The sequence below is a fragment of the Helicoverpa zea genome, chromosome 19 (genome assembly GCF_022581195.2).
Source record: "Helicoverpa zea isolate HzStark_Cry1AcR chromosome 19, ilHelZeax1.1, whole genome shotgun sequence".
NCBI classification, from domain to species: Eukaryota; Metazoa; Arthropoda; class Insecta; order Lepidoptera; family Noctuidae; genus Helicoverpa; species Helicoverpa zea.
Genome location: NC_061470.1, coordinates 7821048 through 7841975, shown reverse-complemented (window position 1 = coordinate 7841975; position 20928 = coordinate 7821048). Strand labels below are relative to the sequence as shown.

At 40.6% G+C, this 20928-nt stretch overlaps 1 protein-coding gene across 2 annotated transcripts in view; it reads right to left on the bottom strand.

Moving 5' to 3' along the window:
• The window catches only part of LOC124639326 (bromodomain-containing protein 1), a 30469-nt gene that overhangs the window by 2418 nt on the left and 7123 nt on the right, over positions 1-20928 (bottom strand). Inside the window, exons 12-22 of one of the 2 annotated variants that reach the window (XM_047176628.1) lie at positions 20076-20239; positions 19515-19658; positions 19019-19116; positions 18566-18654; positions 18030-18177; positions 16939-17049; positions 16509-16604; positions 15718-15844; positions 14631-14744; positions 13929-14033; positions 1660-1777 (exon numbers count right to left, since the gene is read on the bottom strand). In XM_047176628.1, coding sequence (XP_047032584.1) covers positions 1660-1777; positions 13929-14033; positions 14631-14744; positions 15718-15844; positions 16509-16604; positions 16939-17049; positions 18030-18177; positions 18566-18654; positions 19019-19116; positions 19515-19658; positions 20076-20239 — 1314 coding nt within the window. The remainder of the gene's footprint in view (positions 1-1659; positions 1778-13928; positions 14034-14630; positions 14745-15717; positions 15845-16508; positions 16605-16938; positions 17050-18029; positions 18178-18565; positions 18655-19018; positions 19117-19514; positions 19659-20075; positions 20240-20928) is intronic. The other variant, XM_047176629.1, reaches the window with a different exon arrangement.

Sequence of the window (20928 nt, the reverse complement as noted above, 5' to 3'; positions counted from 1 at the left end):
CCGGGGCCTACCCCGCCTGCGGTGTCCATCCTGAGGTGTCCACTGGGTGACAATAGTGGCCCATCTCTCCGGATGCATTCGGCTGACGTGTCCGGCCCAGTTCCATTTTAATGTTGCCGCCTTTTGGCCTACATCAGCGACTCCTGTTCTGGAACGTATCACGGTATTCCGTATGCGATCGGTTCGTTTAATGCCTAAAAGGCTACGTTCCATTGCCCTTTGGCAAACCTTGAGCCTGGACTTCTGACACTCGGTGAGAGACCAGGTTTGCGCACCGTAGGTTAGGACGGGCAAGATACACATGTCGACTAACTTTCGCTTGAGTGAAAGGGGAAGGTCCCCTTTCATGTATTGTTTCATGGACCAGTAGCTTTTCCAGGCATTCTCGAGTCGGCGATCTATTTCCTTCTCTTGCCTGTTATCGAAAGAAACTAACTGGCCCAAGTAGATGTACTCGTCGACATAGTGTAGAGCTTGCCCATCTACCTCGACCCTACGTTTCGTGCTGTTGGTCATTGTGTGTGTCTTGCTCATGTTCATTTGAAGTCCAACCTCCAGGCTTGCCCTGCTCAGATCTTGGAGCATTTGTTGGAGCTCTGCTGATGTAGACGCAAAAAGAACGATGTCGTCAGCAAAACGCAAGTTGGTAAGTCTTTTGCTATCGATGACGATGCCTTTAGATGTCCACGGCACAGTGAGTTTTCTGAAGACTTCCTCCAGTGTACAGGTAAACAGATTAGGGGAGAGCGGATCACCCTGTTTTACGCCTTTTTCTATGTAAAATGGTGGGCCAGGGGAAAGTAGTTTAATTGAAGCTGTGCTGGCTCTGTAGACTAACTCCAAAAGCTTTATATAGGTCTCATTCACTTCTTGCAAGCGTAAAGATGTAAAGATCGCTGTGTGTTTGAGACTGTCAAAAGCCTTAGAGTAATCCACAAAAGCCAGGTATAACGGTTTATGGTATTCGTTATATTTTTCTATTATTTGGTTGAGCGTAAACAGATGGTCGGTTGTGGAGAAGGAAGGGCGAAACCCAGCCTGTTCGACTGGCTGATGCTGGTCTAGCTGGCCTCTGATGCGGTTATGTACAATTTTAATAAAGAGTTTATACAGATGGGAAATTAGGCTTATGGGTCGATAGTTAATGATTTCGGACTTGTCACCTTTTTTATGGAGAAGAATTATATTGGAGTGGGCAAATTGCTTTGGTATCTGACCAGAATACAAAATAGAGTTAAAAAGATTAGTGATATGGGGTATTAATGTGTTTTTGAATAGTTTAAGTATCTCAGTACTGATGCCATCTTCTCCAGGGCTCTTGTTGTATTTTAAGCTTTTTAAAGCTAAATCAATTTCACCACTAGTGATGGGAGGGATAGCATCAGTGCAGAGGTAATCAATAGGTTATAGGTAGGTAAGATAATATTTAACAAGCGAAAAAAGAAGGTTCTTAATTATGACGTCCCTACTTTTGTAATTGTTCATGTAAAATGAAGTACAGATACTGCAATTTTTACACACAGTGGAATGGAACCAGAAACATAAGAAAACATTTTTTACTAAAAATACAAAAGCTTATTTTGTTATTCAATTAGCATATCAAGGTATTTGGACGTCCCTATTTTTGTACGTGTGCATTTAAAGTAAACTATAACTTACCTTCCCGGGCGTGCTAGGCTCGGCGTCGGACACGTCTGACCGCGCGGTGGTGCGGCGCGAGCGGCGTCGCTGCTCCGCGCCGCCCGACGCCGCGGACTGAGCCTCGTTGAAGCTGGACCTGCGTTGTATAAACAAAGATGAAGTTAAATATAAATATCACTTATAAAATTGTGTGACTGTCTATTTAAGAGGACGAATTGGAATTTTTGGCGCCAAGGATGTCAATTTTTCTCAGTAAATACAAAACGGATCAAAATACAACTTGGTTACCTGAAAGTTCATGATATAAGCCTTATTTTGTTAGTTGTAGAAACATGATTAGGTAACTTTTATAACAGAGAAAAATATATCAAACATACCTCTTTTTAAAAAGAGATTCACATATTATGGGCAAACGGGACCGATTTAAGCCTCTTAACTTTTTTAGTAGTTGAGTATATACATACTCTTTAAAATGGTAGTAGGAATTTTTATTAAATTATCATTTCTAAATATTAAAATTACAAAACCATTTTGTCGCTTACGACTTTTAGTTATAAGCTAGCGCGCGTATTGTTATCCTCGCCCCGCTCAGACGCTCCGACCCCTTTTGGCGCCTTAGATGCGCGTGCCGGTTATGGAATTATTGTTGACCACTTCCTCGCCTTAATAGGCTGTGATTCCAACGATAGTCAACTGTTTTATATATTTTTTTATTCAATGGTTAAATTATATCGACTAATTTGTGCCTGAACGTCTTCGAGCTTCGAAGACGTTTCTCTGATATGATTAGCTTGTAAACGCAATTGGTTCATGCATTGGATGAAATAAAGCGAGTTTCGTCGCAGTCTTGCTTTTGATGCTGACAAGAATTCTTAGTAGTGCATTTATTTGTCTTTCAACATATTATTTATATTTTTAAATATTAGATTACAAAAAAAAAAAAAAAACATTTAAAAATATAAAAAATAGATGGCCACCGATATCGGGCACAGGGTCCAAGGTATCGGTGGTTAGGGTCCCAGAGACAGAAACCTCCTCACAATACGCGCCGTATCAAGGAGTACTGCCTTCTGAATCAATCCCTTGATCCAGCCGCCCAACGAGAGCCTCCTGAGGTGTTGGTCGAGGCTCTTGGCTATTAGACCATTGGCCGTAATGACAATCGGCACAATAACAGCCGTGTCGACATCCCACATGGCGACAACCTCGTGCGCTAAGTCAAGATATTTTATTTGTTTCTCTTTCTCAGCTTTCACTAGGTTCTCGTCATGCGGGACGGTGACATCGACTATCATCGCGCGGCGCGCTAATCGATCTATCACCACTATATCAGGCTTATTGGCTGCAATAGTCCTGTCAGTGATGATAGATCGATCCCAGTACAACGTGACATGGTCCTTTTCGAGAACTGGGTCGGGCGCATACCTGTAGTACGGTACCTCAAGATCTACAAGTTTGTATTGCAGAGCAAGCTGCTGGTGGATGATCTTGGCCACTTGGTTATGTCTGTGCAAATATTCACCGTTAGCCAAACGAGAACAACCAGATATAATATGTCTGATAGACTCACCCGGATGGTGACATGCCCGACATATGTCAACCGTCCCGTCTTTCATAATATACCTCCGGTAGTTATTCGTCAGGATAACTTCGTCCATAATTGCACATACAAACCCTTCGGTTTCTCCAAATAGGTCACCGAAGCGTAGCCAAGCTACGGACGCATTGAAGTCTACATCGGGGCCATGAAGAGCCCCGAAGAAGCGTCCGTGTAGCTGTTTGCTCTGCCATACCCCCTTGCGATCATGGGTAGTTAGTACCACAGGTCTGCGCCAGTTCTCATTTGCCAACGATAGCGGGGTGAGTCCTTTGTCCACTGCTACCATATCACGATGCATACCCACGTCGCTTTTGAGAAGATATTCTCTGAGACTGCACACCTCACGGTTGTGGAGCGTCTTTGCATTTAAAAAGCCTCGGCCTCCACATTTCCGTGGGATGTACAGTCTCATCACCGACGATCGTGGGTGATGCATTCGTTCTGCGGTCAGCAGTATGCGGACTCTCCTATCCAGGGCATCCAATTCAGTTTGGGTCCCTTTGAGTATGCCGAAGGAGTACATCAGGACTGGCATGACCCAACCATTATAGGCGCGAACCTTGTTGCCGCCTGATAAGGAACTTTTTAGAACCTTATTCAGGCGGCCAAAGAAACGCTCCCGTAATGACTGTTTCATGACAGCCACATTGATGCCTAACCCCTCCGCCATACCCAAGTATTTATATGTATCGTTTGCGGAGAGTGATCTCAGGTTTATAGAATCTGAGAGTTGTACTCCCTCAGATTCCACAATTCCACCTCGCTTTACATGCATGACTGCACATTTGTCCACACCGAACTCCATCCTGATGCAACTACTGAAATTTTCAGTGATCTTCAGTAGCTTCATCAGCTGCAGTTCTGTGGTGGCAAATAGTTTCAGATCATCCATATAAAGCAAATGGGATATAACCTGACCCCCTCTCCGCAAAGGATAGCCCAGCCCCGAACCCTCTAGCAATGTGCTTAAAGGGTTCAAGGCCAGGCAAAACCAAAGTGGACTCAAACTGTCACCCTGGAATATTCCCCGCTCGATCTTAATAGGATCGCCGGTCCCTTCAATTTGTCTACATCCTGGATAGTGAAGAACCGTTCTCCATTGCTCCATACATGACGCAAGAAAGGCGCGTAGAGTTGAGTTTATTTTATACAACTCCAGTACCCTCTTAAGCCATGTATGGGGGACCGAGTCGTAGGCCTTCTTATAGTCTATCCAACATGTCGACAAATTCTTTCGGGATCGCCGAACCTGTTGGCTGATGACCATATCAGTGAGGAGCAGCTCCTTAGTAGCACGGGACCCCTTCCTACATCCATTTTGGGAAACTGACATAATTGAATACTTTTCAATATGCTGGTTTATTTTTAGTCTCAAAATAGATGTAAGAAGTTTATAGACCGTCGGTAAACAAGTGATCGGTCTATAATTTTTGGGTTCCGCGGTACTGCCTGATTTATGGAGCAGATGGGTAACTCCTGTTGTTAGAAACTGTGGGAGCGACCCGGCTTCTAAGGATGACTGAAACTGTGATGCTAAACAGGGGTGCGAACTTTGCAGCCACTTTAACCAGAAATTGTGCAGTCCATCCGGTCCTGGTGATTTCCAGTTTTGCATCGGACGAGCTGCACAGGCTACGTCGAAGGAGGTAATATTGACCTCCTCCATTTCTGGTATTTGTTCACACTCCCGTTTAACATCACGTGTCCAGTCACCCTCCTCGTGAAATACGGGCGTCGACCAGAGGTTGCGCCAAAACATGTTTGTGGCACCATCATCCGGTCGGCTCCCGTGCATCACGCATTGCTCAGGTTGCTCCCAAGTTCTATATACCCATCTTTGATCACTCTTCTGGGTGTAACGTTCTACCCGTCGTTTATACCTTCGAATACGGCTCGCCCATGCACAGACTTTTTGCTTCAGGAAGTCGATGCGCTCCGTGACACGTGACATATATTCATGAGGACTGAGTCCAGTCCCCATGAATGCACGCCTCACAAAGCGCATCACCCGTGGTCGGGTATTACCCTCCCTGAAGCAATATAGTTTGCCAATGAGTACTCTGGCCCCCTCGATACGACGCTCAATCCTGCACTGCCAAGCTGGTACCGCTGATTTTGGTCGTGTAGCTCTGTTACTGTCAGGGAATTTGACATTAGCTACACGATATGCAGCAACAGCCGCGCAATACATAATTGAGTGTGTATCAAGGAGGTCTTCGCTGTTTTCAAAATATTTTTCCAACAGCGAATCCAGAGCACACACCAACGCCCTATTCTGTCTGTGCATAGGCAAGCGAGGTAGTCGCGGTCGGTTTTCGACGGGTGAGTACCTAAACTCCTGAATTTATTTATTTATTTATTTATTTAGGATCTCCAACGTAGAATACACAATTACATTTTGTAACCTTTACAACAAGAACATTTCTGTGTGCTTCTCCAATTATGGGAGATCACAGCATTTGCAGGATAAACTAGATTTCAAACAAGTTTGACATAGATTTACACAGCAAGAAAAATAATAAATTAAGGTGCATTACAAAACAAAAATGCCAAACGAAATTTAAAATGAAAAACTAAAATACAAACAAAATGAAAATAAAATCGTGTGAACAAATAAACAGACTGCAAGAAGTTATTACTTAATGTTATGTAGTTGTTGTCCATAATATACATTTGTTAGCTCTTTCTTATATTTTGATATTGTACATGTGATATCAAGATTATTAATCTTGGACAATTCGTTGTATTGCCGACAGAGTCTTGGAAGAATAGAATAATGCCCAAGATTTGTCTTAGACCCCGGCACGTGAAAGAAATTATAGCTACGTTTCCGCGGTATGCGTGATGGTGCATTTATCCGCAGTTTGTTGAGAAGTTCGCTACAGTCAACAACCCCGTGGAATAATTTGTGTAGGAATAAGAGGTCAACTACTTTTCTCCTGTCTTCAAGCGCGGACATATTATAGTGTTTCAGACGTAGCTTGTAACTAATTATCTTCTTTGCAAGACGATCTTTAAAACAAAGATGGTAAAGGAAACGTTTCTGTACAGATTCAAGGCGTTTGACGTAGACGTTATAGTGCGGGTTCCAAATGATAGTATTATATTCGAGTATTGGCCGAACAATGGAATTGTACAATTTCTTTCTGGTCGATAATTTAACGAAGTCTTTACTGTTGCGTAATATAAATCCGAGAGCCCTAAATGCTTTTGCTGTTATTTTGAGTATGTGACTATCGAATTTCAGATTTTTATCGAAAATAACACCTAAGTCACGTATTGTGTCGACTCTTTGAAGTGTTTGATGGTAAATAATGTACTTGTTACTTATGCAATTTTTATTGCGGGAGAATTGCATGTAACTACACTTAGTGACATTGAGGGACATATTATTAGCACTGCACCATTCCAACATTCTATCCAAATCAGCTTGTAAGAGGTATGAGTCAAGGTGAGTGGCTATGGGCTTCATTATTTTTACATCATCCGCGAAAAGGTAGAAATCGGAATGCTTGAAACAAGTTGTTATGTCATTAATAAATATATTAAATAGAATTGGCCCTAAATGTGAGCCCTGAGGGACACCCGAAGTCGAAGATTGGTAAAGAATCTGAGTGATAACCGTTTACGACTACTTGGAAAATTCTGCCAACGAGATAGGAGTGGAACCATTTGAGTAGAGAACCCCCAATTCCCAGTTGATCCAGTTTAGACAAAAGCACGTTGTGATCCACTTTGTCAAATGCCTTGCTGAAGTCTGTGTATATAGTATCCACAGGAATTCCTTTATCAAGAGATTCTGAGATTGCTGTAACATAACAAGCAAGGTTCGAAGACGTCGATCTACAATTAATAAATCCGTGTTGATGAGTAGTTATGTGTTGTTTGACATGTGTGTTAGAAAGGTGTCTTTATAAACGCAATAAAACTAACTTTGTAAACACTCCTAACGTGTTGACACTTGATGTGAAACGTCACTCGTCTCTGTTCGTTCTGGTTCTTGGTAACTATGTACACGGTTATAAAATTCTCCTAATTAAAATCAGTTGTAATCCTCATTATTAGTTTTCTTTTAAGCCCTAAACCCATCAGGTTATGGGCCCAGGCATGGTCCTGGTAGTTATTTCAATAAATTTTTAGTAATCTCATCGTAATTTGTTAGCTTGAAGAAAATCTATATCGCACGTAAAAAACGCCGGCCGGCAACCAACATGGCGACAACAATGAACGCAACAAATTCCCTAGTCGTGGACAAATTAAAAGGCCTAGAAAATTATAATTCTTGGAAATTTATGATGAAGATGGTATTAATCCACGAGGATTTGTGGGATTTTGTGGAAAAGGAGCCGACGGCAGCCGGACAAGACAAAAAGGTACAAAAGGCACTCGCCCGCATCGCTTTGTCAGTGCAGCCTGCTGCATTTACTCACGTCAGGTCTGCGAAGACTGCACACGAGGCCTGGACTAACCTTCAAAAGGCGTATGAGGATAGAGGCTTGTGTAGGAGATTAGCACTATTAAGAACATTATTTAGTACAAAATTGGAAAACCAAACCATGGAGAGCTACCTAAGAAAGATCACTGAAACATCACACCTTCTTAATGAAATAGGATCCCCACTCGATGATGATTTTGTCGCAGTCATTATGTTAAGCGGCCTAACTGAAGATTATGACCCGCTAATAATGGCCATCGAAAATTCTAATATCAAATTATCAAGTGAGGTGGTACAAAGTAAGTTACTACAAGAGTCCTCGCGTCGTGATGACAGCAGCGGATCGGCCTTGGCAGTACAGAAACAAACAAAATGTTTTCGTTGCAAAAAGGCAGGTCACTTTATTAAAGACTGCCCAAGGAAAAATAAACATAGTAATAACTTGAAGAAGGTGGACGAGTCCAAGGGGTCGAAGGCTCTGCTTACAGCCTTGTCAGCGAATATTGAAGCAGATTCCTGGTATGTTGACAGTGGTGCTACAAGTCATATGTGTTGTGACAGGTCAGTGATGTATAATTTTGTAAAAGGTAAAAGTTTAGAAGTGAAAGTGGCCAATGGGGATAAGTTATTCACTGAAGGTGTAGGGACTGTAAGATTAAAATTGTTAAATGGTGCAATAAAAACAGTTAGCAATGTTTACTATGTACCTAAATTAAGTGGAAACTTGTTGTCGGTAAGCGCTATGATTAAAAGGGGTTTCAAGGTGGTATTCAGCCTCAGGGGGTGTCATGTGTATGATGATGGAGTAGAGGTGGTAAGTGCTACTCTTACAAAAGGCATGTATAAACTAAACATAGCCGAAACACTACCAGCCACTTCTGGCGATGTTACAGTAGCTTCTCAGGCCGCTGTGGAGTGTCTGGTACTGAATGCAGCAGTTGAGGATGGCGCTTATGAGACGGAGACAGACCCAGTACCAGGTGCATTCTCAGAACAGGTTTGGCACAGACGGCTTGGTCATCTCAACCGAAGAAGCATGAAACTTCTTAGTAAAGGTATGGTTTCAGGTATTTCTTACAGTGATTCTAATTTTAAACCCTGTATTGCATGTATACAAGGAAAGCAAAATAGATTACCGTTTCCTAAGAAAACCTACAATAGAGCGACTGAACTGTTAGAGCTGGTACATACTGATCTGTGTGGCCCGATGCCATGTTCCTCATTTAGTGGATCAAAATATTTTTTACTTTTCATAGACGATTTTACCAGAAAAACTTTTGTCTATTTTTTGAAAACAAAAAATGAAGTTTTTGAGAAATTTAAAACTTTTAAAGTCTTAGTTGAGAATCAGACAGGTAAAAAGATTAAGATTCTCAGGAGTGATAATGGTGGCGAATATATAAATTCAAATTTTCAGACGTTCCTGAAAGACAATGGTATTCGACACCAAACAACAGTTCCTTACTCGCCGCAGCAAAATGGCGTGGCGGAACGAGCCAACAGAACGATTATGGAGACAGCAAGGTGTATGCTGCAGGATGCAAACCTGGCTCAACAGTTCTGGGCAGAAGCTGTTAATACAGCTGTTTATATTCGCAACCGTTGTCCCACAAAGGCAGTAATGGGATGCACTCCAGAAGAAAAATGGACAAAAAGAAAGGTATCTATCAAACATTTCCGAATATTTGGCTGTGTTGCATATGCATTGAATCAAAATCGAAAAAAATTAGATTCTAAATGCAAGAGATATATATTTGTTGGTTATTGCGACGAAACTAAAGGGTATAGATTGATTGACCCTGAGTTTCCAACAACTTGTATTAAAGCCAGAAATGTTACCTTTTTAGAAATTAAATTACTAAGTAAAGTGTCAAATGATGATAGTAAGATAACAGAACAATTTCAAAGTTGCACTCGTGATGATAGTCAACCTAATCAGCCTGAACCTCCCGTACAATCAGAATCATCTGTTGTAAACATTAATTTATCTGATGACACTACGTTGGAAAACAACCAAAGAGAAAGTATAATCACAATAGAAGATTCTGAGAGCTCTCACTCGAGCTCGCTGGAGGCCAGCGACCCTGCCGATGAAACTTATGTCCCAGGTTCATCTGATGAAGACTATGCTGATACAATGGAGTCGCAGTCGACATATATGGTGAGCACATCTATAGAGGAAGATACACCACAGACTGTGAAAGAGGCACTTGCAGGGAAAGATGCGAAACATTGGAGAGAAGCAATGACTAGTGAGTACAAGTCATTCATTGATCATAATTGTTGGACCTTGACTGATAGACCAAAATCACAGAAACCTGTCAAATGTAAATGGGTTTTTAAGATCAAAAGAGGTTTGGACAGTGAACTTTTAAAATATAGAGCTCGATTGGTGGCCAAAGGTTGTACTCAAAAGCATGGAATAGACTATGAGGAAACTTTTTCTCCGGTCGTCAGATATTCCACAATACGAACATTGCTAGCTTTGGCAGCTGAATACAATATGGAAATAGAGCATCTTGATGTGAAAACTGCATTCCTTAATGGTAATTTAGAAGAAACAGTCTTCATGGAACAGCCCGAGGGTTTCCAGATAAAAGGTCAAGAACATAAGGTCTACAAATTGAATAAAGCCATTTATGGTTTGAAACAAGCTTCGAAAGCTTGGTATGAGAAAATTGACCATGTTTTATGTAACAAGTTAGGTCTTGTTAGGTCATCATCGGAACCTTGTGTTTACATAAAGTCTAATAGCAATTCAATGATAATAATTGCTCTTTATGTTGACGATATAATTTTGTTTACAAAATGTAATTTAGAAGAAAAATTGAATATAAAGAACGGATTAATGAAAGAATTTCAAATTACAGATCTAGGGCCAGCTCATCAAGTTCTTGGGATGAGACTGTGTAAGGAAAATTATAAAATTACTCTGGATCAGAGCAGTTATATTCAAAGAGTCCTGCAAAAATACAAAATGGATGATTGTAAGCCATCACCCACACCCATGGAATCAGCACTAAAACTACCAAAGGGTAATCAGAAGGATGATAACTTAGACTATCGAGGTCTAATTGGTTGTCTCATGTATATTACTGTCTGCACCAGGCCGGACATTGCTCATGCAGTCAGCTATTTAAGTCAGTTTAATGAGTCTTTTACAGAAATCCACTGGAAGGCAGCAAAAAGAGTTCTGCGCTATTTGAAAGGTACGATAAATCATTGTCTAGTTTTCAAAAAAAGTGGCTTAGACGTCATGGCGTACGCAGATGCTGATTGGGCGAACGATGATGGGGACCGCCGGTCATACACAGGGTATGTATTCACCATTGGACAGTCCATAGTTTCCTGGGAAAGTCGTAAACAAAAAACAGTGGCATTATCTAGCACTGAGGCTGAATACATTTCCTTAGCAGATGCCTGTAAGGAGGGTTTATTTATTCGTAACTTTTTAAAAGATATTATTAATAAGAGTGTTATTATAACAATGCATAATGATAACCAGTCAGCATTAAAGTTGTGTAAAACCTCCCTTTTTCATGCAAGGACTAAACATATTGATGTTAGACATCATTTCATAAGACAATGTGTCAATGATAAGATTGTAATGTTAAAATATTTGTGTACAAGTGATATGCTTGCTGACATTCTAACTAAACCTTTATGTAGAGTGAAACATAATAACTTTGTATCTCAGTTATTGTTAACTAAATAAGTTTAAGTTTGCTATGTAAGCTAATGTTCTGAATTAATGTTTTGTTTTTTTTTGGATTTCATGAACTGAGTTTTTTGTGTTGAGACTCACAAAGCTTTTTTTTTTGGTAGTAAGTTGTTGTAAGTTGAGTAGTTATTGTTAATTAGGAAAGTAAATAATACTTGTTTTGTTTTTAAAGAAAGTTTATTTCTTTGCAATGCTACAATTTTTTTTTGTCACAATGATGCTTGTGAAACTTTTTGCATTGCTGGTATGCTTATTTGTTTATATGCTTATTGTAATGTATGTTCATATAGACAGTTTTAGTTATTATTTTATTGGTTTAAGGGCCAGTGTTAGAAAGGTGTCTTTATAAACGCAATAAAACTAACTTTGTAAACACTCCTAACGTGTTGACACTTGATGTGAAACGTCACTCGTCTCTGTTCGTTCTGGTTCTTGGTAACTATGTACACGGTTATAAAATTCTCCTAATTAAAATCAGTTGTAATCCTCATTATTAGTTTTCTTTTAAGCCCTAAACCCATCAATGTGCGGTAAGATTTTTAGTAACCAGTTTTTCCAGTATTTTTCCAAAAATAGTAAGGATAGAAATGGGCCTGTAATTTAATACCTGTTGCTTATCGCCTGATTTAAAAATAGGGACTACTAGAGCCTGCTTCCACTTGTTGGGAAACACACCTTCTGTCATAGATTTATTATAAATAATTTTAAGGGGTGATGTCAAAGCTCTCGCACATTTCTTAACGAATACCGGAGGAATACCGTCTTCACCAGCACCTTTAAATTCGTCTAATGTCTTGAGGGATCGAAGTATTTCCTCAGAGCTGAATTCTAGTTTACACAGTCCTGACATCATAGGTTTAAATTTTGGCTCATCTACAGCGATTGGGGTGTTATAGACTTGAGCGAAATTCTCAGCGAATAGGTTGCAAATATCGCGACCGTTTGATGCAGATTTATTCTTGTGGCGCATTTCGGCTGGGTGAGTGCTACAGCCATTCCTTTTACTCTTTATATATGACCAGAAAATCTTAGGGTTCTTGGCAAGTGCTTCTTCTATCCGTGCTATGTACTCCGTGTACAGGACAACAACTTTGTAAGAGTCTACAACATTTTTCACGTATAGTTCGGCCATTCAGAGAATGCGTTCCTGACACGTCGCGATTGAACTGACGACGTAATAACATTCATTGATTATTGATATAATAATGTTGTTTTAATGCTCCTCAATTGTTAAAACGGTAAACAACCAGCAAAAATATTTTTATCGTAACTGCAACGCCATTGCAAAGTTACGTCGTCAGTTCAATCGCGACGTGTCAGGAACGCATTCTCTGAATGGCCGAACTATAGTTCCACGAATGATAGTATGTCCAAGGGGTTGTGATATTTTTTAACTCTAATGCGATATTTATTTTTTTCTTTAAGGTGATATATAAGTTTCTTTGTGTACCAGTTTGGGTATTTATTATTAGTTTTTTTTTTCAGCGGAACGTGCTGCTTGATTATCTGCTGCAATATGTGGTAAAAAGCTTCGACCATTCCATCTGTTGTATTGTAATTATTTAGCTCTGCTTCCCAGTTTATAGAGTTCAATGATATCACAATCCTTTCATAATCAGCTCTGAAGAAATTAGGCTTCTGGGTGGGGTTGCTTTGTAAAGGCTTCGCGTTGGTAATAACAGGGATTTCAAAGTCGAATGGTGGATGTAGTGGATCTTCAGAAACGAGGTGCCAAGTACAAGGGTTTAACTTTTGTAGCTTATTATTACAGAGAGCGAGATCAAGAGTTTTTGATTTTGTATTTGTAATATTATTAAATTGTCGTAAATCATTTAAATTCATGAAGTCTAAGAATTTTTTTACTATCTCATTGTTGGTACTGGGGTAAGGGAGAATATACTCTAAGCTATTGTCGTCACTTTTCCAGGATATGCTACTAAGATTGAAGTCACCAATAATTAATGTGTTGTCACCGTGTTCCATCGCCCGCTCAGCAGAGTTGACAAATATTTCCATGACTTCGTAAGATATAGGTGGAGGCAAATAGACACCGCAAATGTAGAATTTTTGTTTTTTACTTCCACGTGCATCGTTTTCAATACTAATCCAGACATCCTCACAAGAACTCTCCAAATGTAATTGTCTACACGACTTAACGCCTTTAGAAACCGCTATCAAAACGCCACCGCCATCTTTGCGCTTGGAATAACGACTAGACTCACGATCGCGCCTATAGACATCGTATCTATCATCAAATAGTTCAGCGTCATAAACACCGCCGTTCAACCAAGTCTCTGTCAGCACAATTATGTCTGAATCGCATCTTCCAGAGCACTCCTCACACGTTCGTTGCACTGAGTACTTACCGTTACAACGTTAGAATTCTTTATTATTATCGAATAGAACACGTAACCTTTGGCAAAAATTAAGACAATATGGTGATACTTACACAAAATACTCAATTCCCACGTCACTTATTAATGCGGGTTCTAGAAGTTTATTTTTAGTTAATAATCTTGATAGGTACGTACCCGTCAGTAGAGCTCATAGAGCAGGAGTGGTCGGAAGCGTCGCCGTCCTCGTAGTGCGTGCACGACGAGCACGACTGCGACCACGCAGAGCTGCTCGACGACGATCTGTGACATACACGGAATAAAGTATGACATTTCAAGTTCCTTTTATAAAGAATGTACGATTTTTTTCGTTCTATGAAAGCTCTAAGTAATAGGATAATAAAGTAAATAAAGAATATAAATAATAGAAAATATAAATAAAATAAATAATAATAAAGTAAAAATAAAGTAATAGGAGGAAAAATATCGATTTATAGTCATCTGTAAGTTTCTGTAACTTTGTTCCTTCTAGCGGTATTTTGACTCTGTGGCCGATAGGACAGTAAATTGGAGGACGTAAATTTTAGTCCAAAATACCCCGTAGATACTTATCAATAATACTGAGCGATTCTTACCAATAGTTCCACACAGTAATGCCAGTAATTGACTCTGTGTACATATTTTTGTATGATGCCACTTCCACACACCGCATACAAAAAAAAATGTTCTATGACTGATTGCACAATGACCTTTCCATCCAGTACATAACCATGTGACTGATATGATGTCACCTATTTGCCACATAACTTACTGTACTTGTGCCTGGTACATAGCTGTGTGGCTGATCACACTATGCCCCTTCTACCCGCTATATATTTTTTCTATGTTAGCATTGCATACCTGGAGAGCGCAAGATCGCTGTCGGAGCCGACCTCGCCGGGCGGGCCGCGGTATTGCAGGAACGAAGCGGGCACCGGCGTCGACAGACCCGCGCCCGACCCGCCTTGAGACGACCTACACACATCATATTACATGTTAAATGGACAATATAATGTTCTAAAAGACTGATGATTCGATTAACGGCTACCGCGGCTGTCCTCATATATGGAGATGAGCCAACTACGCAGGACATATTATAGTGTACAAGCACTAGTGTTAACTGAAGGACTAGTGTTAAATGGAGAATATAATATAAGGTCTAACTAAAGGGTTAGGCGTTAAAAAGGGAATAATGAACCTGCCTTAAATGAAAACTAGTCGAAGTTATATGTTTGTTGCTGCTTTTCTTAATATAGCAAATTTAGTCGAATTGTTTGTTGACCGAAACGCAATCTGATTGATATCTATATGATAAAAAGAGCAAACCAATCGTTTCTAGAACTGATTAGGTACATGTATAAATAGGAAATGTCTAAAATGACAATTTACCATTGAATTAACGGTTTAAATTATAATTGAATGAGAAAACTAAAAAGCAACTCTTTTTCTAATCTGCCCTAAATTGATTAAATAATTATACTTTTAAGCACAAACCCATGGTCATTATTTTAGTGCAATAGTCACCTTTACCAAAATCAAGCAAAAATTCACACAAATTAAGCGGTGCAAAGCATTTTATTATGTAGTTGTATACAAATATATAAATACAAAAATACAAGCGGCATTGTAAAATCCGCTAAGAGACACAATCTTCTCCATATTAATATTTTTTTAAAGCGTAACAGTTGTCAAACCAACAATTTTACAAAAATATATTAAAATCAAGCGTCGGTTATATGTGTTAGCGTGAAACTATGTTTTTTTTTTTTACTTTTTTACCCGCCACCGTAAAAAGGCGCTATATTCATCGTGCAATCAAAAAAAGAACGAAATTATCTGTGGACCAACACCATGAAGAAAAAAAAATCAACAGAAAATATACTTGTTTCAAATTAAGTTTTTTTTTTTTATTAAGATCCAGAGATAATTCCTTCGATCAAAAAAGTACCTAAACAGATCTGGTGAGGATGTAGGCTTGTCCTTATCTTGTTTCCGTGGTCTGCCCCGACCTTTCTTCTTGGGTGAGGTCTCTAAGCCGGAGCGACCCAGACTGGCTGACAATGTCGGCAGAGATGCTGTTTGCAACGTTGCAAAAGTAAAATAAATAGCAAGAAAGAGGTTTTAACCTGGCCAAATAGAATAGGCATGGCGAATGAAAAAGTAATTAGTCTTTCTTTTAGATATTCCTAAAATAATGGGCACGTATAGTTATCGGCACGAATCTTGAGCTCTGACCTACATCTGCGCAGAAGTGATTTATTAGCAAAGAACCAATCCTGAGTGACGGCTATGACGCGATGCCCTGCGGGCCAATTACCGCTTTAGCCCGCCCCCGCGCCTCACTTCATACCACAAAAGGGACCCAATAAATTACTTCTGCGCAGGTGAAGGTCAGAGCTCAAGATTCGTGCCGATAACTATACTTTTCCTTTTCTCACAAAGAAATAACAACGAAGATACAACATGATTGAATTTTGTGTTACGTCACTTCTTAGTACAAATTTTATATAGACGTGACGTCACGAGCCCCAACTCAATCTTTGTTGCGTTATATCTTAGTAAATATTTAATGTTTTGTTAAAATAAAAAATACGTGCCCAATATTTTCCCAATATTGTTCACAATATTTTTGCCCTTTCGTCACGCCTATTGTCATGTTCTTTTTTCAATATTTATGCTGGCCATAAGAGAATTGAGTAAAAAAATAATTTTGGAAGTGTGAAAATAAATGATAATTACCATCAGAGCCAAAGCTCTTGGGTGGCGCGGCGATCGTGGACGGCGACAACAGCAGTGTCGGCTTCCTAAGTGCACCCATGAGCCCCAAGCCTGTAACTGGCAACATTCGCACCTATTACAAGTAATTTTGATGACAAATGAGGTTAGAACGGTAACCGAACTTACGTTTTATGTTTTTTTTAAAGAACACATTGCGTAACACGAAACGACCTCTTAGAGTGCACTTAGAAATATGCGAAAAAAATTCGATCGATCGTGTTTTAATGATTTTTTTTACAATGTCAAATACAAAACAGTTTATTTATCAATTTATAAAATATATAAAAATATTTTTTATATTAAATGTTTTTTTTTGTAACTCTATGGAGAAGATTGGTCATCCAAAGCGGACCGTGTACGAACCGCGCTTAACAAAGAGGTAGTTACTAACTTGGCGTTGTCTCTGGTTGTTTGACGGGAGATTTCTCCGGTGTTGCCAGTTTAAGAGTGCGTTCTACCGTCTTCGGGGGTAGTGGAGTTTCTGAATCCGATGTAGGTGTTTCTGCAAACGGATTTTAAGATTAATTTAATTGTCATAAATTATCATGTCATAACCTATAAAACGTTATTAATGCAACGAGTTTTTTAGATATTTCTAAATGTCAAAGGATATATTAGGTATATAGCTAGGAACATACTTTACTGTGAAACAAGAAAAATTATAAATGACAAAAATATTTTTTACCAAGCTAAAATACATGATTTGATCACAATTTTCATCTCAGTCATAGTATATCCTCTGCTCACCATACGACTGGGACCGAGGGGTTCTCAGTTGGGACCGCATACCGGTTAACGTAGCATAGAACACCCACCAACGAAGTGATTGGACAAGCCAACAAAGGTCACGGGTAGGCGCTGAACACAAGCGATTTTCAAACAGTCCTTTTTCATTATCAAGCACCTTCACAGCATGGTTAGCTGGTGGTGGACTGTGACCAGTTCTCTTCGTCTTGACTATATAAAGAACATATCATTATCATGTTCTCTAAAAGCATGTGAAGGCGCCGGCCCTTAGCCTTCACTGCCGGGGCTGATGATGGCGATGTGTCGCGGTGGTACTATGACCAGCTCTTTTTCTTAATTATTATAAACAACATACCATTGTCATGGTCTCTAACAGCATGTGCAGGCGCCGGCCTCCCCCTGCGTCCCCATCCCCCGCGCCGCCCGCGCCCACGTCCGCGTCCGCGCCACCAACCCTTAGCTTTGACGGCGGTGGCTGATGATGCCGATGTGTCGCGGTGGGACTGTGACCAGCTCTATTCATCTTGATTATATAAACTACATACCATTGTCATGATCTCTAACAGCATGTGCAGGCGCCGGCCTCCTCCTGCGTCCTCGCCCCCCGCGCCGCCCGCGGCCTCGTCCCCGCCCGCGCCACCAACCCTTAGCCTTCACTGCCGGTGCTGATGATGGCGATGTGTCGCAGTGGTACTATGACCAGATCTCTTCGTCTTGGTTATATAAACTACATACCATTGTCATGATCTCTAACAGCATGTGCAGGCGCCGGCCTCCCCCTGCGTCCCCGCCCCCCGCGCCGTCCACGGCCGCGTCCTCGCCCGCGCCACCAACCCTTCGCTTTGACGGCGGGGGCTGATGATGGCGATGTATCGCGGTGGGACTGTTGGGGAAAGATGTGAATAAAATATAAATGAAATATACTCCATTTGAATAAGCACTTAACTAAAGGTAAACAATCTTTTTTTTATGGAATATCATCAAATGACTCTTCCCGCTGTGGATTAGCAGCGTAAGGGAATGTCAGACTCTTACTGACTAAAACCCATCATGTTCCTCCTCAAGCCCTTAATGTTCCAGGGCCCCGGGAATTCATTCGAACAAAAACGCAGCAAGGTAAACAATGTTAATATATTTTTTTCGCAAATTCATTTTAAACTAATTCTGAAAATACCGTTTCTATTAATCAAGTAATGGTTACTAAAGAATTTTTTTTTACTGAGTTTATAAATAAAAAAGTTCACATTTGCTTATATGCTAAATATACTTACGGCAAGATTCTCGTCATCGGAGTCTCGTGGAGCGAGTGACTGTCGCCTTTCACTGCGAGCTCGCGACATGCTGCGTTCTTTACGCCTTTCTGTGACAACAAACAGTGTGTCTTGTACTGAAAGGTTGTACGAACGAGCAGACAGATTTTTTTCAGTGTCAAAATAGACAATATCGACGACCGACAAAAATCAAATGACAGCCCAACCCCATCAATTTAAGGGGCCGTCTAAAACATGGAGGATCTTGTCATGAAAAGATGTATCCATCCACGGAATGACCACGTAAAGCGTCGCTGAACCTTGTCATCGAACGATCCGCGTTGTTACTTAGCCACCGAGCTCACAGATCGCGTTTTAATGAGGATAATTTCGCAAAGAATTTGACAGCGGAATATACACATACTAAAGTGTGACGTCACCGTCAGGGTATTGACAAATTATGTGTGATGTTACCTGGCGTGTGTTCGGGTTCGCTGTCGCTGCTGGAGCGCGGGCGGCTGGCGGCGCGGCTCGCGCTGCGGCCCGGGCTGGCGCGAACAGGACTCTCGGTACTGTTAGACAAGGGTAGCATTGAATAAAACCTGTAGAAGCTGGCGAGTATTCCTTCGAGGCGCTTTCTCGTAGGTCAAATAACGTATGGTAAGCGTGACCCAAATGATTAACCGACTTCCCAAAAAGGATCTTTTTAATAATCTTTGTTAATAAACTAACGAGGTATTCGGGTCAAAGATTGGTCTTAATTTATTAGTGGCAACCAAATCGGTAAAAAAAAGGTGTATGAAGGTTGAGTTAATGACTTTCCTTATCCCCCGTACACCCGTGTTTTGCCGCGCTACTTTCTTAAGACATTTTGGGTTATGTCCGCTGGTCATTTTGTTCTCCATTCACGTGTGTAACTCGCCACGAGTACCTTAGGAGTGTTCTGTACGAATAACCCAGGCTATATTACCTGTTCCTAGCAGGGCTGGTAGCGCAGTGCGGGGTGTCGCGGGGGCTGTCGCCGTGACACAGCGCCTGCAGCCCCGCCTCGCGAACATCGCGCCGGGCTTGACGGAATAGTGGGGCACATTGTTCGCGCATTTTAACGCCAGCTCTGGGAAAGAAAAAAAATAGAACATGTATTTTTTATGAATAAACGTAGTACAAGATATTCCAGACAAAAAAGGCTAGGGCACTAGGTTCGTTAGGCTGCCTCCCACGTTCAATAATAGATGACCGATTTTTTTAAAAGAGAAAATCGACCAAACTGATTGCTATAGTGCAACGCATACACATCCTACAAAAAATAGGACCCAAAATCCTAGCCAGAAAGTCCGACAAAAAAATCGGTTCGATTATATTATCAGTCAGTAAAGAGTAAAGTTGTTTTTCTGAATGTTATCTGCAATCAGTCGTCAGACTATGACATATTAAGGAAAATTGAATTTCATAAAACAGTGGACTATTGCCCCACTGTCTATTCAAAGCAAGTGGTGAAAATTAAGTTTTCCCTTTTATAAAATACACTTACTTGTAAAACACAGTATCCTTGTTGTTGTAAGTGAGACAGTTCTCGATCATGAGCTTGAAGTCAGCCTCTATATCATCTATGGTGGTGTACGCGCCGCGGTCCAACTTCTTGCCCATAGTGCTCAGGTCCATCGGATGTTTTACAATGGTACTGTAGTCGGGTACCTATGAACAAAAAAATATATGAATAAAGTTCGTGCCAAACTTATAACGGCTCGAGAGATTGCGGAAATGGCTGGGAGGGGAATGACTACATTCGGATACCTTTTCTTGGAAGTTAACTGTGACCCATATATGTATAGTTTGGCAAACGCTATATAAAATTACATAAATATTTTTAGCAGAATATTTTTTTTTCGAATAGCAATCAATCTTAGAAGTACAAAATCGTAACTGACATCAAGTCCCACATTGGGTGCCAAATCACCAGCTTTCATACATACCTTTTGCAAATCGTAGCAGTCTGATAGGAAAATCAAGTCACACGTTGGGCGCCAAATTGTTGTCATACATATAGCACGTTGGGCGCCAAATGTTTGTCATACATATAGTACGTTGGGCGCCGAATTGTTGTCATACATATAGTACGTTGGGCGCCAAATGTTTGTCATACATATAGTACGTTGGGCGCCGAATTGTTGTCATACATATAGTACGTTGGGCGCCAAATGTTTGTCATACATATAGTACGTTGGGCGCCGAATTGTTGTCATACATATAGTACGTTGGGCGCCAAATGTTTGTCATACATATAGTACGTTGGGCGCCGAATTGTTGTCATACATATAGTACGTTGGGCGCCAAATGTTTGTCATACATATAGTACGTTGGGCGCCGAATTGTTGTCATACATA